This window comes from Rhodamnia argentea, chromosome 1 (assembly GCF_020921035.1).
Source record: "Rhodamnia argentea isolate NSW1041297 chromosome 1, ASM2092103v1, whole genome shotgun sequence".
In the NCBI taxonomy this organism is placed as follows: Eukaryota; Viridiplantae; Streptophyta; class Magnoliopsida; order Myrtales; family Myrtaceae; genus Rhodamnia; species Rhodamnia argentea.
In genome coordinates this window covers 2,637,272-2,655,377 of record NC_063150.1, presented here as the reverse complement: position 1 = coordinate 2,655,377, position 18,106 = coordinate 2,637,272, and the positions used below count along the sequence as shown (strand labels likewise).

General features: G+C 39.5%; 1 protein-coding gene across 2 annotated transcripts; it reads right to left on the bottom strand.

Annotated features, from left to right (window-relative positions):
* Nucleotides 1–16,627: 16,627 nt before the first annotated feature.
* LOC115743429 lies at nucleotides 16,628–18,106 on the bottom strand. Of its 2 annotated transcripts, XR_007199794.1 has the most exons (3): nucleotides 17,409–18,106; nucleotides 16,952–17,372; nucleotides 16,628–16,809 (listed from the first exon to the last, which is right to left on the bottom strand). XR_007199794.1 is itself a non-coding variant. In XM_030678197.2 (2 exons), exons 1-2 carry the CDS (start codon nucleotides 17,553–17,555, stop codon nucleotides 17,040–17,042), a joined length of 480 nt encoding a protein of 159 aa, XP_030534057.1. In that variant the 5' UTR covers nucleotides 17,556–18,106; the 3' UTR covers nucleotides 16,628–17,039. The 2 variants fall into 2 exon arrangements, 1 of the variants encoding a protein (XP_030534057.1); XM_030678197.2 differs by having other exon boundaries at nucleotides 16,628–17,372.

Genomic DNA, 18,106 nt, shown 5'->3' with positions numbered 1-18,106 from the left:
GGCTTAAAATAATTAGTTGATGTAAACTACTATCATTATCAACAGCCATTTATGTCGATGAAAATATATTTTTCATTCATTCATTTCTATAAGCGATACAAATGATCACTTTAAAAAACAAATTAAACCATTCATTTTTCGCCAAACAAATGAAGTTTTAAAGTCATGATTTGAGCTTCAAAATATGTCAATACTACGAACTCAATCTAGGAGCAAAATTCCACAATTTCAGATTTCTCTTGAAGAATGCTGAACAATTTGATATTTGCAACTGAATTCAAGATTACGTCCCGAGTGTCAGCTTTATTTGGAAATGAATTGACTCATTCAGCCAATTTAGAGAAAAGAAAATCTCCCGAAATACAATCTAAAATCTAATAAGAAAACTAATAAAAAGGAAATAAAATTGCCCAAATCCTTAAGATAATCAAAATTTCCAAAATCCTAAAGCGAGAAAATAAATCGAACTTGAATCTTCAAATTATCACGTCCTACGACAACTTGAGATCTTCGGATGCCCAGCGACTTGGGTCAGTACTAGAGATTAAGGAATATATATCAGTAGCTATTGCAAGTTGAGATATTCCCTGAGGATCCTATGCACCATGTGGTTAGCATGTACAGAGGATAGACAAGTATATACTTATTTCCAATTTTTGGTGTCAGGCCTCTTGGATTATTCGTCTAATCTTCTATCTAGCACCGATGCTCTTCGGAGGCCTTCATGTCATGTCTGACACTTGGACACTATCCAATATGTAACCGACACGTGATTAGCGCTCCGGACAAGCCAACGACATGAAAATCTAGCATCCCGACACATCATTTCGACACACGTGAGGTCGACTTTGAGCATTTTCAATAAATTATGAGTCAATAAGTCATATACCCAACCACTCAAAAATTAGTATACCTAGCCAACTCAAAACAAAATAAAAATCTAATTGTGAATCCCTAATAAAAAAAGAAGAAACTCACCATTGATATTTTTATATATACATGGTGATAATTTAATATATACCGTGTCCCAACGTGTCGACATTTTCTTTTTAAAAAAAAAATCATATGTCGGCGAGTCATGTCGCGTGTCAAATGTCGTATCGGTGCTATATAGCTAATCTTTTGTACGATGTCACGATATTCTAATAATTATGATGACAAAAGGCCCCCTAAAGATGCAATTATTTCTATTCAAATCTTTCTTTCATTAGGACTAAAACTGTGACCACGGTATGTTGAGATGCAATTTTCATTTCGAGGGAAAAATTGTCAAAACAGTCCTAAATCTATAGCACTTTTGTCAATTTAGTTATAAACCTTTTTTTTTGTGCCAATCAGTCATAAACATTTTGCATTTATGCCAAATCAGTTCTAAACCTTTTTTTATACTAATTCAGTTCTGAATATTTTGCATTTGTGCCAACTCAATTCACTCGGTCCTGACATGGACCCGGCTAGCTCTGACGGGGTAATTTTAAATAATAATTTAATTTTCATTTTTTTTTTTTTCTTTCTTTTCCTTTTTTTTGTTCATCTTCTTCGACAGACTGGAGGCGAGGGCTAGCGAGGCTAGACCTCGCCGGCCACCGGCGTCACCGCCGCTAGTCAAGCTCGGCCTCGCCCGAGAACAGCGGTGCCAGCTGCCGCTAGAGAAAGAAGATGAAAAACAAAAGAAAAGAAAAAAAAAAAAAAAAATATAGAATTTGAAAAAAATTATTATTAATTGCCCCATCAACACCGACTCACGTCCACGTCGGCACTAGCCGATCAAAGTTGGCTGGATGGACTAAATTGACATAAATGCAAAAGATTTATAACCGAATTGGCAAAAGTAAAAGATTTAAGACTGAATTGACAAAAAAATAATAGATTTAAAATTTTTTTGATAATTTTCCCACGTTTCTAGTCTTATCATTTTGCTAGCCCACTATAATATAATTGCCGTAGGTGATTTGTTTGCAATAGAAACCTACTCACTCTTCTTTCTAGCATTGGTAGTGGGAAAATTCGGACGTAATCCTCATGACCCACGTCATATATTCATCGTACCCCAATGATCAAGAATCGGAAAACCGTAATCAAGATATTTCATCTTTCATGAAAATTAATGATATTTATTCATCGACATGACGGTAGCTTGTTCCCACTTGCAAACTTTAATCTCTTCTATAATTGTCCAATTCCTTCTTCTCTTTTGTCCCTTGGCCACAATCCCATTCAATCTATTTTTGGCCAAATGTTCAACCTAGTTGACGGACTAATGGCGATATGTGAGAACTTTAGTTCTTAGGTGTTCATGAATTCAAATATTTGTGCCTATCATTTGTTAAATAAGCAGTATTTTTTTGTGTTTTTTGGCCATAGATTTATCTGCTTCCAGCTTCGCAATTCATATGGCAATTGCTTCGACATAATTTTGGGGGAAAATTACAAAAAAAAAAAAATCTTTACTAATTCTATCGCTTTGAACTTTCTAAAAATCCGTACTTTACATTTGGAAAATTCAACACCATCTATTATTTCAAAGACTCCTGCAGCTTGAACTTTATTTTTGGAAAAATACTAATACCCTAAACTTTTTTTTGTGTCGCTAAAATCTCCAAACTTATATTGGTGTTCCAAAAATACCCTTTGTCTACCAAGAGAAAAAAACCTCTAAATTTTGTCCACTGTGACATCAATACTCTAAACTTTTCTTTCATGCCACTAATTCCCCATACTTGTATCAATATGTCAAAAATACCTCCGGTCTACCGTCAATGCCTCAAACATTTTTTGTGTCACTGATCAAAGTTTTGTACTAGTGAGGGAGGGTTTTTTTGTCAAAATCCACTAGAAAACTTTTTGAGTCCGAAGTTTAGGATTTTTGGTGATAGATGAAGGGTACTTTGTCACATTAGTAGGGAAAATTACCAAAAAAAAGGTCATAGATCTGTTATACGAATATTAATTTAATCTTAAACTCTTCAATTCGGCCAATGTAGTCCTAAACCTTCTAACAATTTATCAATGTAGTCTTTCTAGCCAAATTTGACTAGAAATCACTAAAGTGGATGCTAATCATCTTACGTGGCACGGTCGACGCTGACGTGGACAATTTCTTACTTATTTTACTCAATTTTTTTTTTTTTTATTTTTTTGTTCTTTCAACCACAACGAGGACACATGAACCCTCGCCCAGGGCCAACGAGGGTGGTTGGTCCTAGCTGCCAACAATAAAAAAAAAAAAAAAAAAAAAAAAAAAAAAAGAGAAAAGAGAAAGAAAAATTAGCAAAATTATTTAGAAAGTACAAAAATTGTCCACGTTAATGTAGCCATGCTATGTAGGACAACCGACATCGACATCAGGGATTTCCAATGAAAATCGACAAAGGACTATATTAGCAAATAGTCGATAAGCTTAGGACTAAAACGTATAAAACTGAATTGGCATCCTTACAATAGGTTTAAAAACTTTTTGGTAACCATCCTCATGCTTGTACAAGTTTGGGAATTTTGGTGAGATGAAAACTTCAAGTGTTGGTTCATAGTAGGCACAGTTTACGAGTTGCAACACAACAAAAGTCTTAAGTATTAATCTCACAGTATACATAATTTAAGGTTTTTTATGGTATCGATCAATCTAATTTAGACCACGCAATTTTACAAGATATACACTTTTTGCTGGCATCAAAGCCCAGCCTTCCCTCGTCTTTGGACCGAATCTAAATGGCTCTTAGTACAAAATCAAATTTCTATTCGAAATTTAGGGTCAATTAAGTAGTGGTCAGTGAACTCCACTCCCACTTTCGAATCGGCTCGCTTTAAGTTTTTAGGCGATTATGTTACCTATTACTGTTTTTAATCTTATGACTTTCACAAGTTGAATTTTATCTAACGTAAAACATTCGAAGTACTTTAAGTTTGTATTGATCAGAAATTTCCAAAAGGCAAAGCTTCACGCCATACTATTATTAGTCCCTGAACTTTTGCTCATTATCTTGCCTGTCAAAATTAACTTTGATTTGACATGGTCATGAACTTTGTCAAAACTAAATAAATCTGGTCCATCCCTTAAGCGGACCACCATGTCATGTGTATTTCGCTGACGTGGACTGCCAAATTATTTGTAATGGGCGAAAAAAAGACATTAAAAGCCAACTCAACTGAAAAAAAAAATATTTGATTTCCTTCTCCTCCTCTTCCTTCGTCGATCTACACCCTCGCTAACGGGCCGCTCCATCCCCACCGGCCATGGCCACTATTTATGTTGTCCCGCTACTCATACCCACCATCACTAACGGCGGGCTGCCACCATCGACACTGTGCCACAACTTGCACCGGCTCTCTCTCTCTCTCTCTCTCTCTCTCTCTCTCTCTCTCTCTCTCTCTGGTAGTGGCCACTACCGTTGTCAAAGGTGGCCGCGACCATCGACGGCAGGATAGCCAATATCCGCCGCGGACATTTCATTGATTAGACTTGTTTTTGGTTTGATTGACCAACCCCTCTTATGGTCTTGGAAAATACTTCGTTTCACAAGCTTGCTGCCCACTTGGCCAGAATGGGTGTCTCTCTTTGCAAGAATAAGAAATTTGCTTGTGTACCATCAAACACACCATACACTTGTTTCCTATTACCCTAATAAAGCTCACCCCTCACTGCACAAGGTGTGTCGTGAGCTCCACCACAACCAAGTAGGTCATGATGCCCCCATCCAATCATCTACATCCTTCAAAAGAGGAACCAACGCCACCCCCGCACACCCCCCCCTCGCGCCCATCTTTCTTCTTACCAGATTATGCCCCATACTAAATTCAGAAAATGTTGAGGACAAAGGAAGAGCAATAGAGGAGATTCTCTCTTCCCAAAAGAAGACCACTTATCCGCTCAAGTGCAATGGACTCCAGCTAAAATGCCTTTGAATTCCACAGAATCCCTAAAGCATAGTTCCTCTAGGACTAGAAACCCTAGAGGTGCTATTACCAGTTACAATACTATGGTTTCATCACATTCTCCCTGACGGGTCCTCTCTAAATAAGGTCATGTCTCCATCTGTTCCACCCATCCAATGCCAATTTGCAAATTGGCATTCTCCTACATGCATGGCATAGCTCTCGGGAAAAAAAGAAAAGAAAAGGAAAACCCTCGGCTCTCCCATATTCTTGAGTCAACTTTGCCCAAGCACCATGGAGACACATTAAATCATCTCAAATCATTACCACCCTCATCTGTGTGGTGGTACTTCACTCCCAAGCCCCTTTTTATCTCCATCAAAACTTATCTGGTTCTTGAATCTTGGGTTTGGTTCTCGTGACCAAGAAATGGCCGATCGATCGAGCTGTACTATTTCTAGTTACTGATGATTTCAGCTACAACATGCACATTGAGACCGACATTTTATCGCAAGCTGACGCCTTCGGGCCCGATCGGAAAAGGCCACCAAGGAGAGGAAAACAAGGAAGAAAGAGAGCAACCAACTAGGTTTTATAGTGGAGACATCACGTTGAGTGGAGAGCAAAGAAATTCTCCGTTACTGTGTATAAAAATGAGAGGAAAAGCCAAGAGGCCACTAACTATAGGGGAGGAGTTTCAGTGGGTTGGATTATATTGTGTATGATCAATTATTGAGCAAGACACTACCACGCATCAAAGCTAAGCAGCCAATCGGGAGGAGAAGTATTGGTGGATTTATGACACAGTTTTTTTTCATTGTTCTTCTTTCTTTGCCCAAAACAAATAAAATAAATCATAATAATTAAAAGTAATAAAAGAACAACCATATCTTTATCCAGACCTAATTCTAGATCTAATTATGCGTAGACCACGCACGACTCACTTTCCATTGAATCCAATCGAAAGCAAGCATATTCCCATCATATCATATTGGCAAAAATTGTAAATCCTTCAGATTTTTTTTTTTTTGTGGAACATGGTGGTAGTGGTACACAACAAGCCACGACATCGATCAAATATCTTAGCCACCTGTAAAATTACGTCAAATTTCACGTGCCGTATTTACAAATGAGTGCAAAAAGTTCCAAATGCAACTGAGAAAATAAATTGTAGAAAGACACGTGACGACGAGGCATAGGGTCTTACAAGAACTTAAGGTTTCGATAACTTGCAATACATAATAGATATGGTAGATTAATTGTCTAGCTTAGGTTGAGGGCAACATTTTCTTTTCTTAGCAAAGTAACATTTCATTCATTTCCATAGAAACACGATAGAAAGATAAGGCGGTCCAACCGCAAATTAAGATAAATTCCAAACAACTTTAAATTAAAATAAGTTTCAGCTAATAAAATGAATCATCAAAGAAACGTTAGAGGCCACATTCTTAAAGAGCAGATTCGTTATATTGAATTTCCAATTATTGCATTGCCGTGGAATGCAACACCAATAATATATAATATTTAAAGTTGACCATGGTGTTCACCCCAAAAAAATAAAAAAGTTGACCATGGTGACGTCATGAAGTATATGTATGTACACATATTTATTCGTGAGTTTCATGATTGTCGAGTATATGCAACAAACGAAGTCACTGGCATGATTGTCTAGTATATGCAACAAAAGAAGTCACTGGGTGGCTTGAACAGTGTTAAGCACTGAGAGAATGACGTCATGCAAGAGACAAACGATGCGAAACTACAACATTGGTAGGACAAAAGGATCTTCTGCATTGAAAAGTCAACTGAGACAAACTCCAATTTAATTTGCGTGTCAATTTCAGAACGTACGCCAGTGGAAGTACAAAACATGGAACCGCAAGGACGATCGATCGGCAACTTGTCGTCAAAGTGAAGACAAAAGGTTTACTAAAATTCGACTTGCGACATTAACATGTTGTCTACGCGTCTCGCTTAATTAAATACCCAGTTAAATAACCGGTCATATTATTTAGCATACTATGTATGTGGCTCTATCTCGGTACGTCTAACTTTTATTTATAAATATTTCTACAAGTATTGCCTCATTTTCATTTCGTGAAGAATAACTACCGATAAAAATAAATTTTTACATCCCATATTTTATGTACGATTTAGAAAAGTCTCATCAGAATAGAGCCAACATCAATCATCGTTGCTTGATCTCCAATCTCATCTAGAGTGCACAACTTTTACATAACATTTGCGAAACAAATTGACCCTTTTTCTTTTTGAAAATGGCATGAAATCACAAAAGGCCTAGGACCCAAAAGGATTTTGGGGCTAATAAGAAGACCAAATAGTTTGGTTAGTGGGAAATTAGAATGCTGAACATTCATTGTTTACATAATTAGGCCCAAAAGTGAACAAGGACTTGTAAAAGCATAGGTCCTCCTAGCAAGAAGCCAAAGCCTCCCTTCTATGATCCTAGGCCCGGGAGGCTACTATACCTACCTACCCAACAGTCACTAGCCAAAGGGGGTCTATCTCCCCCAGATATTTTTTTTCCTTGGAGAGGGGGAATACGGAGACAACTTATGGGAATATTCTTCCATCATAGCGGGGAGATCCTTTTACAAACCGGGGAGTTCATTTCCCTACTTCCGCTTGAGCCTTTTAAGGACCTGCTCAGGTCCATAGAATGACATGAAATCACAAAAGGCCTAGGACCCAAAAGGATTTGAGGGCTAGTAAGAAGACCAAATAGTTTGGTTAGTGGGAAAATAATATGCAGAACATTCGGTTTTTTACATAATTAGGCCCAAGAACTTGGCCGGGAAGAAGAAATGTAAGCCCAATGTTATCACGTACTTTTAGTCCACAATCCTAAGTGGATCAAGATTGAATGAAGTGACATAACCTAGGTAATCATCTCTCTCTCTCTCTCTCTCTCTCTCTCTCTCTCTCTCTCTCTCTCTCTCTCTATATATATATATATATATATATATATATATATATATCTCAACTTTCTTTTAAATTTAACCCCAAAAATAAAAGCCCTAGCTATCGTAATCTAACTTCAATGTATTACGGTTCAAAACATGTATTATCAAACGCACGAGTTGTGGCATCTCAAAGCTAGCACAGCTGCTGCACGGTACAATCCACCGCTTCGAACAAAATTGTTTGTTATGAGTTTCTTGAATTTGAAACACACGGTTGATTTGATGTATTGACAAGTCGAGAAGAAAATATATTCGTTTAAAATCTCTAGCTTGGAGATGCCATAGAACGAAGTGCATCGAGAAGAAGGGTTTTAGTTATCAACAATTTATTAAAAATTATTTAGAGTGAGATGTGGCAACTAGAAAATGAACTTTCGATCGTTATAATAAATATCCAAGACCTCAAGAAAAATAAAATAAAATAAAAAACTATCACATCTTAAGAATTACATTGGAATCTCAGCTTGTCCGATATTGTTGAAGAATGAAATTAGATTAACATCAAGATCTTTTGAAGAACCACATAAAAGAAAATTCAGGAAAAATTTTGTTCTGATATCCAACCCAATCCTGCTGTTATTGTTCTTTATGTCCAATATATATCACATGTATAAAAATATATAAAAATATATAGATTAGGTGGTGAGGAAAATAATGCAAGACTAGTAAATGTCTCCTTTTTTTTTTGTTTTTTGTTTTCTTTTGGGGGGGGTGTTGGGGGAGGAGTGTGGGCCCTGTGGGGGCAATCAGACTGTGACAGGGGAGCCTGTGATGTTACCATCAGAGCTAGGAAGTGTGCACGTGGTTTGGGACAAGACCTAAGGAAAATAACAAAGTGAATATGAAATGGTTCTTGCTTTTGTCTTTTGGGAGGCTTAGGGTTGTTCCTATGCTTCCCTAGGCTAAAATCGGGGGGAAAAAAACAGTTACCAGCTGTGAAATTTCATTGACTTGTCGGTATGTCCGGAACTAACCAATATGAAAGATTTCCTTAGTCTCGAGTAGAAAGTTAGTTTTCTCGGTAAAAAGTTATCAGCTCCGTAGGAAAATCATTAACTGTAACAAGTCATGATCGATGTGACTTTGTTTAGGCTTTTAGGGATTTATAGCTCAAAACCCGCATGCAAATTGCTCTAGATCAAGTCTACCGGCACCACTTAAATTTTACCGCCTTATGGAGCTTACAAGGTGTTTCATGGGCCTATAATGACAAGATCTTTGTCCTCATACCCTTGGCTTATGAAGAATTATCATTGAATGTATTTTAATTAGATAATTTAATTTTTCCACTCCGGAAAAACCCTAACCACCGTTGATGTGAGAAATCTCCTACCCACTTCCATTTTACATACATGGGAAGATTTTTCTATAGTGTTAAAAGTTGGGAAAATTAACCAATGAATCCTAAATGTATTATACGAATAGCAATTCAATGTTAAGCTTTTCAATTTTACTAATTTAGTACTAAATCTTTGCAGGAAATATCCATATATAGTCCTTCGACTAAATTTTGCTTGAAAGTAGCAAAAGTGACAGCCCGATCATCGCCGATCGTACTATGTGGTACATCGCCATATTAGCGATTTTCATTCAAAATTGGCTAAGAAGAATTACATTAGAATCACATGCAATTGTGTAGAATTAACTTGACAAAATTGAAAAGTATAGGCAAAACTCATATATTTACCATAGATTTAGGATTAATTGGACATTTTCTTATTAAAAGTTATTGACCATTACGGTATGTTGACACCCTAATACTATTTTTTCAATATAACCACTATGCGAAAATCTACTTAATACTAATAGATTATGTATTAACACTTCATTTTTCATGTGAAAAGTTTTGTCTCTTGTGGTTAAATCACTTATTATTAGCATAAGAGTTACTTTTCCTATGGATAATTTCGAAGGACATCGAGAAATTACTCTTGGGTGATTGCTTTATAACTTTGTCGTTTACACGAACACCTATCAATTCAAACACCGGTTTGGAAACCGACAGTGGGCAACTAATTATCAAACATCCGTTTCAAATTATGGCGAGAACATCAACATTATCATATAATTGTTCTCTGACATGCTTTTTTCATACTAGATCATGCTGTCGGGTAAGTTTTTACATTGAAATGATTTGATAGAAAAGAGCTCATGCAACTGTTATTTAAACAACTTTCTGGTTACTTTCTCGGATAGACTAGGAAAAGCGCTCATATAAGTCTACGGAAAATAGTTTAAAAAAATCATAAATTATTGTAGGGCAGTGGATTCAATACTAAATTTTTAAATTGTATCGACTTAGTTCTAAACCCTTTGATAATTTGATAATTTAATTCTAAACCTTTTAAGAGTTTACCAATTTAGTCCTAATCTTTTAAATAATTACTAATATAATCATCACAGCTAATTTAGGCCAGAAATTGTTGATGTGGTAGTTCGATCGGCGTCATCTGTCCTACGTGGCACGACCGACGCCGACGTGAATAGTTTTTCAATTTTTTAAAATTCTTTCTAATATTTTTAATCTTTAATTTTATTGTTTTTTTCTTCTTATTCTTCACAGAGCTGGCGGGGTCATTGACCACTAGCCGAGACAGCTACCCATTGGGCAAGGGCTGGAAACACTAGGGCGAGGGCCGCGACGCCCTCGTGGCAGCAAGTGAGGGTCACGGCCCTCACCGGATCTAGCGAGGGATCGTGACTCCCTCGCCTAGATCCAGCGGTGATCGTTGGTCCTCACCCGGGGGTTGACGGAGGTCACCGACCTTCGGGTAGTTGCCAACGAGGCCAGCGATCCCATGAAGAGAAGAAGAAAAGAAAGTAAAGAAAAAAATTATAAACAAATATTGAAAGTAGTCCATATAAGTGCCAACCGCGCCATGTAGGCTATCGGCTCTAACCGAACCGCCACTTCAAAATTAATCGGAATGAGTATATTGATAATTCATTAAAAGATTTAGAACTGAATTGGTAAATCATCAAAAGGTTTAGGATTGAATTGACATAATTGAGACGTTTAGAATTGAATTAGCAAGTTGTCAAAATATTTAACACTAAATTGACACAATTAAAAACTTTAGCACTGAATTGGCTGCCGTACTATAACTTTAAGATACTAAAAGTAAATAACTCGAGGTTCGGGAGGTCGACGCGAGGGGCCCTCTGTAACGCTAGCCCCTATCCGTCGTTGAGAAGACACTCATTGTAAACTTGTAATAAAGAATTATCCTCGGGTGCATGAACTCATATATTAACACATGTTAACTGATCATCTAGATATTGCCCTACAACTACATATTATGGATTAAATTGTCTTCATCGTGGGTGGTAACAGCGTTAAGGGTGGGAGAGGCGGGTAGCGCAACTATTTCATCTTGGTATTACATTCAACACATGTTACGCGCGAAATGTTCATTTTGAGCCATAATTACTCAATTGGTCTATTGAAATCGAGAAACTTAACTAGAATCCTAAATTTATTTGTACTTCTTTATGATTTTTCATTGTAGTCTAATCGATTCAAATATATCAGAAATTGCTAACATGACGATTATGTTATCACCAGCCTATCTACTTACATGTCGGAAATTTGAAATCATAATTAGTGAATCAGTCTATTGACTGAAATCGAGAAACTTACCTAAAAATCCTAAATTTATTTGCACCTCTTTATATTTTTTTTTATTGTAGTTCAATGGCCCCACAGAAGAGAGATACTCTCAAACACCGCGTTGAGGTAGAAGATGCAATCCGCCACCAAGCCACCGCGCAAGGTGGTCCCCGCTGTGGCCGCGGATGGCGGAGACATTGCCGTCAAGCAGGATCCGCTCCTCATCTCCTCCCCCAGGTGCAACAACGAGGAACTCGGCCCTTCGTCGGCAAGGCCTTTTCCTCCGGCAAGCCCAACACTTTCCTCCACCACCTCCGCCACTTCGCCTGCACCAAGGAGTCCGAGATCGAGGATGTCTACAAGGCCCTCTCCCAGGACTTCACCCTCGCCGTCAGACAACCTCTGATCCCCATTTCCAACGTCAGTTCCCTCGCGCCCGCCCGCCCGCCCTCCCCCGCTCCCACTCCACCCTCCAGTCCGTCGCTGGACTTCATCCTCAACGTCAATGCCTATCTCGAGGCTGGCAACGTCTCCGTCAACATCAGTCTAACCCTCGGCCCCGTCGGCTCCTGCATCGGCCTCATGGATCTCTGCTCCAGGCCAATCTGCACCTCTCCGATGGCAACTCCTACATATGGCCTCGAAGTGCGTCGACGATCGAAAGCATGCTTGAGAAGAAGATTCCGGAGATTCAATCCTGCAGATCCGCTTGGTTGGCCGGAACCAAGGACAATTAGCAATTGGCCAAGCTTCCACTGCAAGACAGAGAGAGGAAGAGCTGAGGATTAAGCAAGAGACCAGCGGAGGAACAGTGTAGGCTTAAAAATCCCAAACCGAGACCTGGGTTTCAATGGTCATCGTAAAGTTGAAGAATTTACTTGAGGGAAATGGCAAGAAGGGATTGGATTCAAGGGAAAATTTTCCTCTGGTTGATTGAATTTAAGGTTTATACGTGGCTCTGACTCGATGGCCTTCAGGGAATGGACCCAGAAAGGAAGTGGCGTATTTTAGGGTTTCCATTTTATTGTTGTTTTTTTCAATGGGAACGGTGAGTCTTGATGGCCGGTGATCCATGTTAGCACCGGTCATACCACGTTAGATGGTCAATACTTACTAAATCACCACACGTCAAGATTTCTCAGACTAAATTGGCCAAATAGCTTGTATTGAAATATCCTTAAAAGATTTCAGATTACACTGGCCAACTTAAAAATTCCATGATTAAATTGACAATCATAAAATCTATTTCAATAATTTTTCCACTGGAATCAAATGGTTCAATGTTATCCGTGGAATTTCTCTACACGAAATAGCAAATACGCCAATTCACAAGCTAACCGGAAACCCCTTCTCGAATTAATATCAAGTGGAAAAGTTATCAAGAAAGTCGGAAAATCAATTGAAAACAAGTCAACCTCAAATTGGTACACATGAGATAAATTTATCTCAAGTTAATTTTTTAACCACCAAAAATCATAAACTGGTACACTTGTAGAAAATTTTCCATTCATTAACTTATGTTAAATTCTCCGATAAAAAAAATTCTGTTAAATTGAGTTAATACTATAAAAAAATTCAAACCGATATACTTGTGACAAGCGGAAGGTAAAAACCCCAAATCGGTACTCCTATCAACTGCCACGTGTCATTTGGCTTAGCAATTTGACGGAAAAATTTAACGAAAATTAGCAAAGGATATATTTGTCACTGGTATATCAGTGTAGGGTTTTTGGTGATCAAAAAATTAGTTTTGGATAAATTTGTCACAAGTATATCGGTTTGAGATTTTTCATGGTATTAACACTAGATAACTTGATCGGTTGGTGAAACTATGATTTAATAAGGTGATTCCCGGATCAAAGGAAATTATATTCATATATCGATAGAAAGGTTTTCCATTACTTAGCCGGAGAAAGATAATATGAACAAGGACCTGTCTTTTTCCTCTTTTAGGATGGTGTACATTTGATTTGAGTCACATATTCGGAAAATGAATGATTGGAAATATTTTTTAAAATCGTTTGCTTGCAACGCTTTAAATAATGAATTGAAGAAAGCTGTTTTCACTGTGGACAACAACTTAGTCTAAATATTTTTGTAGACAATGAAGCTAATTTTCGTTCATTCATTTTTGTAAGAGATATAAATGATCGTGTTTAAGAAAATATATTTTTTAAATTATTCATTTTTCATAAAATAAACTGACCTTTTTTAAGTAAATTTCAAATGCAAGAGTCATTGTTCCACATTAGCCGAATTCAAGCCCCTCTTTAGTGACTTGGAATTATGTTTCAAACTTTCAAACCTGCCCTCCTAAGCCAAATTGCGTTCTTCAAGGACCCCACCAATCAAGAAAACTTTAAGCCTCTTGTCTTGATCATGTCAACAAACTCCAACGTCTTCGGACCTACTTTCACGGGAGATTCTTAAGATGCTCCGAAAGGATCATGTTCTCTTGTCAACCTAATTATCCACTAATCATATCTTCTATTTTATCATTTTTCCAGCCAATAAAAAAAAAAAAAGGTGCTCTAAGTTCCTTCTACTTGGTTTTGATCGAGCGGATTAGGAATGGCAATGGGGCAAGGCGGATGTCGGGGTCGCATCCCCTGTGCCCACCCCATTGTTATTAGAGATTCCTCATCCTCGGCCCATGCCGCGCGCAGCACACACTTATGTACCTCCTCCCCGACCCTAGCGGGTATGTGGATTTCCCCGCCTCGCTTGCCCCGTCCCCGCAATAATTTCTAGTTCAACAACGAAAGCCTTGCTAAAGCAGAAAAAGGACAAAAACCTTGTTCCGTGTGTGAGCCATAGCGGAGGGACAATTTTAATTAAATTCTTCAACAAAGATAATCTGACTTATGTAATAACCTATGAAGAATATATTGCAAGTTGAATGAATCAATTGTGGGGAGAAGATATGAATTTGGAATCCTGAGATTCATTAGCTTAAGGTTTAGCTTGAGAAATTTCCATGATAAATAAATGAGAAAAAATATATATATTATTGGTAGTAATTACGTAGATATTGGAATCTCTGCGGAAAATTAAAAAAAGTTACTTTATATTGCAATAGCAATACAACTTACAATCTGCTAGAAAACTCCACATTTCGAACATAGAATAGCGAGGTAGGGGATAAATTTCCTAGGTGGAGCTGCCTTTCTTTCTTCTGTTTTCTTTTGATCCATGTTTCTTCTCCCAAGTAAACCCATTTGAGCTTTCTAGAATGACAACATACATAGGTATATATTTCGCAAGTCAAAAGTCAACTGATTAGATTAGACCGGCCATATCAACCCGAGAGTCCGGTGTGTTAGGATTAGACGCACAAACACAACGAAATAAAGAATAAATGTGAGAAAGAGAAATCGAGATATAAGGTTTATCTTGATTCATCCTTAAACTAGGGCTACATCCGACGGATGATTCCACTATAATTAGCATGTCTAACATCTACGTTACAACCATCAATTACAAGAGAAAGTAATCGTACATAACAATAGCTATTCATGCGCTCAAACCTAAACTTCCAATAAAACATACGGTCAAACTATAAAAGCTATTTGACATCTCGGGGTTGCTGCCCCCTTAGGCCCTCGCCGAGGCCATCACTAGACCCCGGTGCTTTCTTGTCGGTTGGATGTATAAGTACACCCCAACATGGTGTCAAAAGGGCTCTCGCTCAACGGATCAAGGGTACGTCGGGGATAACAGGTTGATGACTCCCGAGAACTTCTACGTGATTGTAGAAGGAAGAGGACGGGAGAACAATTTTTATTAGTCGGTGCGTTGTGCTATATTTAATTTCTCCATGAAATTTTAAAATTGAGCTATCCGAGAGAAAGTTTTTAGATGAGTCTTCCCGAATGGTAAAATGAAACAAAGTGAGACAGAGCTCATCTCTTTCACATGTAATATATCCATGAGGTTACTATGTTCTATAGATGAATCCACAGCAGTGAAAGCCCCAAAAGCACTCCCAAACAAAGTTTGACGATTTGATTGCAAGAAAACAGCTGATGAAGAAGTCAACATGATAATCATGAAAAACCCATTTTCAACCGTTCGTTTAGTTGATATTTTGAACCCAATTCCGAAACATCAGGCGACGGCGACAATGAGCATCGCGACTTCATGACAAAAAGGACTAGCGAAGATTAATTGCGTTTGAAATCGGACAAAAACAAAGACTCGAGGCTGAAAGAAGGTCGCAGATAGATCCGACTCCGATATCACGCAAAAGAAAGATACAATGCGGAGACGCTTAGTTCATGCATCTTTTGTGAGATCAAGCCTAAACGCCATTGATATTGATCCGTCCGAGATCTCCAAATGTTTGGGAGTACCTCTATTCAATCCTTTCCCTTCTTCTTGTTGCTACATATATTATTCGTACACATCTTCTCTTTGTTTTCCAAGCCTAGAGTGGAGAAAAATATCAAGGATTCGGAATATAACCAAGATATATCTTTTTTCTTTTATCAGAGATTGAATCAATTATGTATTGAACAGAAGTAAAATCCTCAGTAATAATTTTCTTTTTTCTCAATCCTCAATAACAGATGGACGGTAGTAAAAAGTCACAAACCCTTAGCTACTTGTACCGAAAAACAAGTGACCGTAATTCCTCCTAGACACTAAAATTTGTTGACCCGAGGAGGAACACATTTACTAGTCATATCATTCGCAATCCTCCGAATCTCGAGACTTCTTCGAACCAATCATAGACAAATCTCTTGAACTTTGATCACGAGTCTGCATGAAATGGACGTGCAATAGACAATTCCAAACATTCGCTCGAGCCCTATTCCCCCACCAAGACACGCACACGATGCTATGGGAGAACTAAGAACCACCACTGTGATCCCTCTCACCTACCCAACTTTCCCCACACTTTCACGTAGGGCACATGTTCTTCTCCACTCCCGTCCCAAAAAAGCTCGAGAAACACAAATACAGACATGCAGATGCAGAACACACAACTACACGATCCGCATGAAGGAGACCGACGGATTTCTCAGATGTATTCACAGTGCAAAATGGACAGCCAAGTGTCGCGCATTTCGTTAGCTTCTATCGAAGTCAAAACGTTTTAGAGTTTCGCGATGGGTCGGGCCGACGGGATTACAGAAGAACAGCCAAGAACCCAACCAAGAACACAGACAGAATCTAAGACATTGCATGCGCAGACAATCCCGGAATCCAGAGAGCCCGACGAGAAACAACAGTACGTCGCCCGAAGCTCTATACATCACATCGAACAGACATGCAACAGTACGGATATCAGTGGAAAAAAGCGTTCGAAAATAGCCAAAGCCCTGACCTTTCCGAAGTAACCTGACACAAAAGCACGGACCTTGTACGATATCTTGCATGTTACAACACTACGTTGAAGAGAGAGAGAGAGAGAGAGGAGAAGGGGGAGGGGGTGGGGGGCCCCTCTGTGCTTTCACTTGGTTTCGGGGGGACAGAAACTCACCACCTTTTGGAAGTCGGTTTTTCCCTCCTCTTTGTTAATCCTCCTACGGAAACATCCAATAAGAGCGCGCCACGTCGGCCGAAGGGCATCACGTCTGGTGAATCCACCGTGCGAGTTGCGTAGGATTGACAATCCCCGGGATGTGGGCCCCGTCTGACTTCAAGATGCCCGCCACGTCAGCGTAGCTCGCGTGCCCCTCCTCCTTCGCTTCCCCGGTCGGCTCGGCTTCCGGCTTCGCCCTCTTCGGCTCGGCCGGCTTCCCGGAGGCCGGCGCCGCCTCGAGCCGCGCCGGATCGAGACTCTGCCCGAACAGCGTCCCCATCGTCAGGAACTCGTGAGCCATGTAGCCGGCCAGGAGCCGGCAGTCGCTTTTCTCCCCGGCCGGCTTCGCCTTGCCGGCGGCTTGAGCCGGAGCCGTAGCCTGAGCCTGAGCCTGAGGCTGAGCCTGAGCCTGAGCCGGCCTGAAGAGCGGCCTCGGCGTCGTCGTTTTGGCGACGGCACTAGGGGCAGCGGTGTAAAATGACTCCCTCTCCTTGCGCTTCCTCGTCTCGCCAGGGGGCAAGATCCTACGGGGGTGGTAACTCATCTCCCACCCCAGACGCATGCCACGTAGACAAAATGGGGAAGGGCGAAATGGGTAATTCGGTACGCCTGATATTTAGGGCAAAAGCGTCAAATCAGTCTTATCTGGAGAGAAGCGAGAAAACGTCCACAACCGGGGGTTTTTGGAAAACGACACAAGGAGGACCCGCTGCTGGTGGTGCACGTTAAACTAAATATTTTCTTTTAAACAAAAAAAAAAAGAGCAAAAAAGATGAGAATAAAGTCGGGGAAGAAAAAAAAAAAGTGGACAAAAAGAAAGACTAGGAATCACAGGTTAAACTTCAAAAAAGACAAGAAAATAAAATAAATTATACAAATCGATTGGAGAAAGAGGGCAGGACAGCATCAAAGAGGGAGGAGGAAAAAAACACACGAAGTCGGATCCAGAAATCAGTGGCCACCGCCGCGCGGGGGTGGCGGATCTTGGAGTACGGACGACGGTGGAGGACCGCCGCCGCCGTCCCTGGGCGAGATGGGGGAGAGAGAGAGAGAAGGGCGGGGAGAGGGAGAAGGGGAGGAGGAGGAGAGAGAGAATGACGGAGAGAGAGGAAC

Coding starts and splice junctions, on each gene's coding strand:
- LOC115743429 (XM_030678197.2), bottom strand. CDS start 17,555: ATGCGTCTGGGGTGGGAGATGAGTTACCACCCCCGTAGGATCTTGCCC. Junction 17,373..17,408: donor CGAGGCCGCTCTTCAGGCCG/GCTCAGGCTCAG, acceptor GCTCAGGCTCAG/GCTACGGCTCCGGCTCAAGC.